At 37.1% G+C, this 10,345-nt stretch overlaps 1 protein-coding gene across 3 annotated transcripts in view; it reads right to left on the bottom strand.

Annotated features, from left to right (window-relative positions):
- Positions 1-486: 486 nt before the first annotated feature.
- Positions 487-10,345, bottom strand: part of DPP8 (dipeptidyl peptidase 8) — a 70,096-nt gene continuing 60,237 nt past the window's right edge. For all 3 annotated transcript variants that reach the window (XM_045810626.2, XM_087856849.1, XM_045810627.2), the window contains 4 exons: positions 9,621-9,773; positions 8,205-8,347; positions 7,437-7,548; positions 487-4,636 (listed from right to left, as the gene is read on the bottom strand). In XM_045810626.2, the coding sequence (XP_045666582.1) occupies positions 4,514-4,636; positions 7,437-7,548; positions 8,205-8,347; positions 9,621-9,773 (531 nt within the window). In that variant the 3' untranslated portion in view covers positions 487-4,513. The remainder of the gene's footprint in view (positions 4,637-7,436; positions 7,549-8,204; positions 8,348-9,620; positions 9,774-10,345) is intronic.

The following is a 10,345-nucleotide window of genomic DNA, read 5'->3' as shown; positions in this document are numbered from 1 at the left end:
CTGGCTCAGTCCATAGAGCGTGCAACTCTTGATCTTGGAGTTGTGAGTTCGAGCCTTACATTGGGTGTAGAGATTAAATAAAGGGGCATTTGGGGCGCCTGGATGGCTTAGGTCATGATCCTGGGACTCAGGGAGCATGCGGAGACCACTATTTGGAAGCTCCAAGAAGCATCCCTGAGAAAATCCCAGCTGCTCAGGAAGGACATGCTAATCACTGGCTCCAGGCACCACCTACCCCTGCAGTACAAACTGCTGGCTATTGGGAGCCATTTGCAGGCAGAGAACAGTTCTCTGCACACCGCCCCTTGGGTCTGGATGCATTTTTGGCTAGTGTTTATACTAGAAGCCCCATGTCATCACCTTGCAGTCTTCCTTTCTCCATTGCAAGCACATGACCTTGTTTGGTGTATTAATCACTCCACAGTTGTCACTAATCAAGTTAAGATTGTACAAATAAAGAAGGGGGGGAAGGAACATTTACATCAATTAATTTTAGCAGCATCTTTATTGCAACAAAGAACCTGTAATAAAATGCAACAAAACTAGTGTTTCACTTTACATGATTAAAAGCCATGTAGCTGAAAATGAGAAAACCCATAAACTTATTGGAGTGAGACATGCAATTCTTTTTATACAAGTCAATGCTTAAAACAGCAGGCACTTTATGTTCTAAAATTAAAGACCTGAACTCCAACTGTGCTGAATACAACATAAATTTGTATTTGGGTTATTCAAAAATAAACATACAAATATTACTTTTTCTCTCTGTGAGGGACTTCTGAAATGATTACCTAGAACTGTCTCTTGACCAAATAAGAAAAGCAGGAGCCAGCACCTCACACTAACATGTCTCCATATCGTAGGTTGCAAGACAGATCGGTGAGGCTGGGTAGGGTTGGGAAAGTGGGAGTCAGGGAAGTTTCCTTATTCCTTTATGTCTGCTGGGAATGGACACTCACCTGCAAATCTCTTAGTTTAGATATGGCCATGTCTCTTTTCTTACTTCAAATAGCTCTAAGTTAGGCTCCCAGGCTTAAGTAAGCACTCTATTCTACATCCCAATTCCCAAATCCCCCACTACTAGGAAGACACATTTAGTGTAACAGCTTTAATTAACTTCAGAATGTCATATACTAATTAGAAGTACTGCTTCATTAATAAGCATGCTTAGCATTTACTTTAGAATGGAAAAATTAACCATTTTATGTTATCTTTAAAATGTTTCATAGGAATATATTAATAAATACTTCTTTAAAAATTTGCCTTGTCTACGTATCATTTAACTACCATGAGTCAGGGCATCTGGATGGAGTCTAGTACCAACTGAACACTACCTGGCTGCATGGCCATGGGTATATTTTCTCTTCTCTATACGTAGGTTCCTCCTCTAACCAATGAGAACATTAGATTATATCAAAGATATAATAGCCTGAAAAATTTATGATTCTACAATAATGAGAGATCTTATAGGAGTCATTCCACCTAAAGAGAGAATTATGTTACAGACAGGTGGGATATACCTTCTGGAAGGAATAAAACAAGTAGTAAAAAAAGTAAGCATCAGTATCTATATCTCATCCTGTAAAAAGTAATGCATGCATTGTGACTCCATCCTCTCGTACGAGGCTTTCTAAATGAGCCAACAACGGCATCGAGGGAAGAACCTTCATTCCAAAATGAATCTCCAGACAAAGAGGATACATAGTTCGCGACACCTTCTGCTTCTTTCAGAGAAGGGCCCGACAGTGACCACAGGTGAGCAGCTACGTTGGCTATTGCTTTAGGTGTTTGTAAATCAGTCCAGTGTAAAAATCACCTGTTATTTTCTCAATCTAATTCCATTCTCTACAGAAGACTCTGTGAAAGTAGCCCATGAACAACTTTAGAATCACCCTGGAAAGGCTGTTAGAAATGCAGATTCCTGGTCTCCACCCAAATCAACCAAATCCAGACTTCTAAGAGTAAGTTCAAGAATGCACTTCTTTTTAGTAATAAGCATCCCAGATGAATCTTCGATTCTGAGTCCCACTGCTCAACAACGCATGAGCAACTGTTTATCAAGCCTGCCAAACCCACCCCATCTGATGGTTAACCCAGTGCTTTCTGGCTCTTACCAGAAAGTGTTGCTACTTTTATACACTCTTAGCCTTTTAAGATGTTACCCATAGACAGGGTACAAAGAGTTTTAGTGAGATTTCTTGAAATGACTATGTTTTCCATGTCAGTTTTTAAAATGAAACTCAGTCAAACTGTCTTTCTGCACGTGAATTCAGTCACATATTTTCCCCCTATAGAAGAAGAATGGCATTTAATGCACTGGGGATTATAACAGAGGCATCCCTTGTCATATGAGGAAAGGACAGGCAAGATGCAGAAGGAAAACACTGGTGAATTCAAGAGTACATGAGGTTCTTTAAGGTTTGTTTTGGTAAAATGAGAGATGCCATTTTGAAGAAACAGTCCTAATGGGTAAGAGGTTTCAAATGAGTAAATGTCTAAAAACCACTGTATACCATTTCCATTTTGCATATTATATAAGGATTGATCCCCGGAGGCCAATCAGTTCACAAACAAAAACCACCTTCGATAGTCAGATATATACTTAAATCAAGGGGGAAAATACTTTCTTGGGAAGAAGAATTACCCAAATCAATTTAATTTAACATTGAAAAAAATATAAACACACCTTGGCATGGGAAAATATCATAAACAAGAAAATCAATACATACATAGACAATAGGAAAAGTGTGGTAGCTATGATACAGTATAAATACACAAACAGCAAAACCCAATCCCCTTCCCAAGGGCAGAACCACCAGGTCACTCTGCCATTTCTGGACCTCCCCCACCTCCCACCTGGCCCTCAATGATGAATTCACCTCTGATACACAGTCATCACCCTTACTAATGGAAGCTGTGCTTTCTATGGGAGAAATCTACTCTGTAGTGGTGAGAAAGAAAAAGAGCAATTTTTCTTAGAGCGTTGTTTAAAAGTACTGGAAACAACTTTCCAAACACTGAGGCTTATGATAAAAAGGGTCAAACTCATAGGTGCCTTCTCTGCCACTGGCAAAGTGACCCAACAACACCCCAAGACTTTAAGATGACAGATTCCAATCAGCACCTGAAAGCCTATGAGCTCCCTTAACAGTCGAGTGCTAGGGCTAAACCAGGAAAATGTCATGGCCATTTAAGACATTGCCTAGAGGCTCTGAACACTTAAAATAGAGCCATGGCTTGCCAGCGATCCGTTTCTGGTGAGGAGGTGGTCTGGAAACCTCTTTACTTTAAGCTCGCAATATCTAAATGATGCTGAAATAATTTAAAAAGTTTAATTTATAAGGTTACCAAAATAAAGATGAAAATAACAAAAAATGAGAATTACAAAAATAACTAAGGAATAATGTTAGTCTGTAACTGTGTTGGCAAGACAGTGATTTCTTCATTCTGGTTTCCTTAACTAACATTCTAGCAGTTTAAATTTCACCCCCCAAACTTTTTCATGAGGATTTTTGGTCAAATTTTACTTCTACTTAGTTCTCAAGCAGATCCTTTCCTTTCCCTCTCCCTGTCATTCTCCACACCCTGGTATCTCCCACCCTACCACGATTCCCTTCCATCACCCTAGAACTCTGGAACATTTCAGTAAGGAAATACCCAATGGAAACTGGCCCCATTAAATATTCTGAAGAGTACAAGTCAATGTGTACTTTTCCCTTTTCTTAACGGAGAAGAAACTGCCTGCGAATATTTAAGCTCTAACCATTTGATTAAAATTTTTCTGCCTGTAATTATCAATATTATAAGACTAATTGAACCATGCTACATGTACAGTTACTTGCCTTTGCATGAAAGGAAAACCCACTCTGTCATATCATCAGAGAGAACTATTTATACTAGATACAGTTGAAATTGGCTAAAATTGGTCAGAGCTTGAATGAAACAAAATAAGTGTTTTTAGGAGGCCACTAAGTTATCCTTGAAAAATCACTAATGACTGGTTAAGTCATAGGTTTAATAGTGATTAGTTCATAACATGCTGGATACACCCCAAGCAATGAAGCATAAGCTATTCAATTACAGTTAAGTGCTATCAAATCTGTAACTAGTCAGAGTTTCTGGAATTGAACCAAACCAATCACTAATATCATCGTATTTTAACAAACTCAGAAGTATACTGTAAAAATACACTAATTAAGTCCATGAGGTTTATAATGCTATTAAGAAGTGAAAATAAGGTAGTATGGATACATGGTGCTAATGTCTTTCAGTAATTCTCATGGTATTTCTGGGTTCTTTAGAAATATGTGTCATTCAATTTTGTGTGTGTGGTTAAGGTATTAGGTTACTATCCACAAGCTGCAGACGCCTGCATGGCACCAAATATACTTTCAGAAGTAGATGTTATGTGGCAGGTACCAAAATGTGATGACCAAGTCCACGTTTTCTAACGATTAAAGCCCCTCATTTGGTTGAACAGCCAGTGTATACCAGAGTTCTACTCAGGTCAGAGTTATAGGACTTTGAGAGCAGCAATATGCGACCCAAGGTTTTCTTGAAGGTAGTGCAGGAGATGCAGTTCATAATGTTCTCCGGATTCGGGGACTCTTATGCTGTGTCTCTCCTGAGGATAGATCTTCAACAACAACAACAAAAATCCAAATACAGAAAGTGAGAATTTAACAATACATCTCCTTCCAAAGCTTTCCACAGAGTTTCAACAGGATTAATAATATGGAGCACAGCCTCTCCAAGATATTACACACATATATCCAATAGAAAGGCCCCTCCCCTCTTTTTATCATTCCTTATATACCCCAAGGCTTATGGAAGGATTTATCTATAGATCACTGGGTCTTCAAGTGGGATCTAGAGACTTCTGGCGAACTCAGAAGCCTTTCAAGTGATACAAAAGGTCAAAACCACTTTCAGAACAATTTGCCTTCACTCACTCTGTTGCCATTTGCACCGATAACGCAAAAGCAATGACGGGTACAAGTGCCTGTGCCTTAGCATCAAGCAAGGCAGTGACATTAAATTGCGCTGGGTGTCACCGTGTTCCTCACCACCACACACTTGCAGTAAGAAACAAAAGTTTATTAAATTACAACCCTTGAATAGATGGCTTTCTAAATTCTGTGGTGATGCAATGTGAAGAAAGCAGAAAGCACTTCTGTTACAGGATGGCTAAAGGAAAAGCACTTGTGAAACTGAGTTGCAAGTTCTTAAATGGAACCTCATTTTTCAACTTGAAAGAATGACTGGTGACTATGGTGATTCTGACTGGGTATCTGGCAATCATCTGCTCAAAAATGAATGAAGTGAGCTGGTCACTTCAAGGATAACACTGACAATATTCATCACCAATGATAAATTTTGAGCTTTTAAGTAAAAATTAGAATTTTGGAAAACTTGCATCTCCCACAACTAGCTCAGGAGCTGCCCCAAACTTACAGACTTTTCTGCTGGGATCAGGGGTATAATATTAATATATGTGATTTTAAAAATACTGTAAAATGAAATAAGTCAATACTGAGAACCAGTATTTTCCAGATGACCAATGTATGTGTAAAAGACCCATTAGAAGTACAAGATCCAACAGCTTTTAATGTAACACAGTATGAAATGTTTTAGATATGGCGTCAGACTCCACACTAAAACTAACCTTTAAGAAGCTAAAATCTGTCCAGTTTTGGTGTAGTATCCAAGAAGAATATCCACAATTATCTGAAAAAGCGAAAATATTCCTCCCCTTTCTTAACTACATATTCTGTGAGGCTGAATTTTCTTCATACAGTACTTCCCCTTTATCCACAGGGGACACACTCCAAGACCAAAACTGGATGCCTGAACCATGGATAATACCAAACCCTATAGATACTGTTTTTTCCCCGCACGTACATACCTATGATAAAGTTTAGTTTATAAATTAGGCACACTAAGAGATTAAAAACAATAACTGATAATAAAATAAAACAATCATAACAACATACTATAATAAAAGTTACCTGAATGTGGTCTCTCCCTGAAAATTATCTTGTAATATGCTCACTCACCCTGTGATGATGTGAGATGATAAAGTGCTTAGGTGATGAGATGAAGTAAACTGAGTGACACAGGCACTGTGATACAGCGTTAGGCCACTAGCGACCTGACACTATGTCAGAAAGAGGATCATCTCCGTCGTCGTCTTTTTATTTTGAGAGAGAGAGAGTGTAGGGTGGGAGGGGCAGAGGGAGGATGAGAATCCTAAGCAAGCCCCACGTCCAGCATGGAGCCCAAGATGGGGCTCCATCTCACAACCCTGAGACCATGACCTAAGGAGAAATCAAGAGTCCGATGCTTAACAGACTGAGCCACCCAGGCGCCCCAGCGATCATCTGCTTCTGGACCTCAGTTGACTGAGGGTTAACTGAAACCTCAGAAAGCAAAACTGCACATAATGGGAAACTACTGTATACTTTAGCCCAAACAACACTTCCCGACAGATTGCATGTGGAAGCAGATATGAGAATCCAGGTGTCTTCCTTAAGCCAGACATTAAAGGAATTTTACAAAAATGTAAAAATAATGGTATTTCTCTATTTTTTTTGTTTTAGAAAATAGTTTTTCTCCCCCACAAAAACTGTGATTTGTGTTAACATGTAATAGTTTATTATTTTTTTAATATTTTAAATTTTTCTTAGTTTTGGGGGTGCCTAGTTGGCTCAGTTGGAAGAGCATGAAGCTCTTGATCTCAGGGTCGTGAGTTCGAGTTCCACACTGGGTATAGCGGTTACTTAAATAAATAAACTTAAAAAAAAAACAATTTTTCCAAGTTTTAATATCTTCTATGAGAAATATTGACAGACACAACCTACATAGACGAAAGCTCTTTGGTGTGCATAGGGGTCCTGAGACCAAAATGCTTGAAAAGACAAATAGCTCATAGTTTATCGACAGAAATGTCAATTGAAACATAAAAGAGGAAAAAGTAATATTTTTCATTTCTTATGAGCACATAATCTGTGAAACAAGTACAAACGAGGAAGAAACAAATAGGTTATCTTTTAAAACCCCTTTTTTGAGTAATGGAGCAATGGAGATGGTTAAATTGTGGCTTTCTATTTCAATGTCAATATAAGATAAAATTAAAAGACCACGTAAAGAAAAGCAAAGAAGGATACTGAATGGACTCCTGTCATCGTCTCCATGATTACAAACTAAAAGCAGTTACAGATACACAAGTCATATAATCTAATAGGCCAGTTCTTAGCCCAGCTTTTATAGAATCTTAATTTTTACCCAACTAGAGGCACTACTAACTATGCCTATGACTGTAGATCTCATAAGCAGAGAGTGGCCACAGCTGAAAATTCAGCCTTACTCCATAGTTTATTGTATTTCAAAGTAATCACTAATTATTACTTAATTCAATCAGAAAATGAAGAACTCACCTGTAAATCATATGGCTTTCCAGCCCTCACTAAAAAACTCAGTAATATACTGGTGTGTGCAAAATGGACATTCTCATCCAAGAATCCATGTAAAAGTAGTAAACGATTTGGTCTAGAGAAGTGGAAATAACACAGGATTAGGCAAAATAGAGTACTTGGGAAAACCATTTAACTCCTTTGATCACAATGAACTATTAGTTAATATTATAATTATGTAATATGTACAACTATCTATAGTTATATAATATACAATATAATTATATAAAAACATATATAATATAATAATATATATTTAATGTTAACAATAAAGTTAACTTCCTTATACCATAATATTAAAATAAGAATTCAACATTTTCAATAATAAATTTATAATATAGTAACCACATACTACATGTAATGAAAAATTATGTATTCAATTTCTTATGAAGATACTAGCATATATCAATAATCATAACATGTCCCTAGGGAAAGAAAAATCATAAACATTGTCTATAGAATATATTTAAGCAGAAACAGAATATTTTCCACCTTGAAAGAGTTATATACTTAAACTTCTTGGCAGTAATTGCTTCAAATATAACTTGTAAAAAAAAACCAGGTTATATGAACTGGCCTGTAATTCAGCTTTGAGAAATAGCCATGCCATTTGAGTAGTCTATAAAATATTAGTCTTGGTTTTGCAGTATTTGTAGTTTTCATTGTTATTAAAGACAAATTTTTACACTATAACTTTAAATTTATAATCTTAATTTTAAAGCTTGAACTTACTCAGAGGGAAACTTTTCTGCTTGCATGGCCACAGATCCTAAGTAATAGCCCTGTTCATTCTGGTCAGGGTGGCCCATATAACGTTCTGTGTAGCCTGTATCATAGAAGATCCACAGAGTGACCGGGGCCCCAGCAATAGCAACCTACAGAAGACAATAGTAACAGTGAAGTGTGGTCCAAAAAAAATGGCTAGCAATGAGAACGTGTAATTGCAAATTTATAGGCTAAATTATCCTTAGGCTTTAGCCCCACAACTGGGGCATACATGGTCTCAGGCAACTCAGAAAATCAACGTGGAGAGCCAAGGTCAAGAGAATTTGATACTTTGTGAGTCAGTTAGCTTCATGTTCCACAGGCATGCCACATACCAAACCCTTAACCTGGGCTAGTTGAAATATACACACGGGCCCCTTTGTTAAAAGGGGAGACTGAACTAGAACATATGAATGCCTCAGTGTAAACTCATTCCTGTTACTAGGGAAAAAAAGTGTGACAAGTGTCAGCTTTATATAGGAAAAGTAGTCATTTCTTTTTTCTTTTCTAGCCTCTGTTGGCAGTACAGAATTTTTAACAATGAATGAAATATATTTAAGCACTAAACACTTTCCTCATTTTAAGGTTCCCACACACAGTTTTATATTTAAATATTCTAATTTCTTTCTTGACAGCTGCAAGCCTGGGAAAATTATGGCAGTTTTCAGAGTTTATTTCGTGGTTATTATAAAGATTATCTGAATATACATGCAAGAACAAAAGCCCTATCATTTTAATTCTTAAAATTATTTTTTACTGTAAGATAAAATCATGTTATTGAAATAGTAAAAAAGAAAAACACTTCATAACTGCCATTCTCTTAACAACTTTTAACATCTTTATATATTTCCTTCTAGCATATTTTTCTAGGAAGTTGTTTATAAAATTGTAACCATCATTTATATACTTACTACGTTTCATTCCATAAAGATCTACTTAGGACCTACTATGTGCCATGCACTGTGCTTGGCTACTGAGGATACAGTGATGTGAAGGGCACACAAGTCCCTGCCCTCAGAGCTTGCAGTCCAGCAATTAAATAAGTATTTACAATCCAATACGTGTGTGTGTGTGTGTGTGTGTGTTTTACTAATCGTGACTATCTCCCATAATCTTTGGCATGTCTATAAATAGCCAACAACTGGTCATCAAGTTGACAAGTGTTTTTTAATATGTATATATAGATACGTAAATATATATCTCACATGGCTATTACAAGTTGAGAAGATACATCTACTATGTCACATGACTGTTAGATACACAAATCCTAACATTCCATAATATTGCCAACTCTGTAAACCTTTAGAAAATAGGCATTTTCTCGTATCCTCAATTAATAGAAAATTCCACCCCTACTGCAAAAAGAAATAGGAAGTCACATACCCTGAAGATATCTGATCTCTGCATTAATGCCATCAGGGAGAGGTATCCTCCATAGGACCAGCCATGGATGCCCACACGATCTAAGTCAATGAAATCATATTGAGAAGCTAGATACTGCAGTCCTTCCACCTGATCGTCAATTTCTATTTGGCCCTGTCAAAAAAGGGAGAACATTTCACTGATTCTGATGAATAGAAGTCTCATTAGCAGAGTGTTTTTTAAAGCTGATAAATGGTTTTTACTAAAAATACCTGTAGTTTTTTTAGAATTATCAATTGAGATTCTGTTGCCAGAAAAAAAATTTTTTAACTCTATTTAGACATAGTTTCTGTTGCTAGCCAGCCCTAGAGTTTAGTTACCCCTTAGTCACAAAGTTCTTTCCTACTGAGACCCAAACTGTTCCTTGCTATATGGGTATTTCCCCTTTCCATTTGTTCTGTTGTCTGCTAAGAGGTCAGCATCTTCCTTGTAACAAGCCTTCCTATACCCAAAGACAAAAAAATTAGCCTCCTTAAGTGGTTGACTAGTTTTACTTCTTTTTAAAACTTAATGCAGTAAAGCAGAAGGAATCACTCTTGAGGTCATATCCTCCTATTTCCCCATCATCTACTTCTAGGAACTGAATATATGCTATTTCTTTAAGGTCCTATTAAGTCTTAACTCCTACCACCACCACCCTGTCTGTATTACTAGGCCTGCCAGTGCACACAATCTCACTTCACTGA

Source organism: Ursus americanus, chromosome 28 (genome assembly GCF_024610735.1).
Source record: "Ursus americanus isolate L20-20 chromosome 28, mUrsAme1.1.p, whole genome shotgun sequence".
Classification (NCBI taxonomy): domain Eukaryota; kingdom Metazoa; phylum Chordata; class Mammalia; order Carnivora; family Ursidae; genus Ursus; species Ursus americanus.
This window is presented reverse-complemented; position numbering and strand designations above follow the sequence as displayed.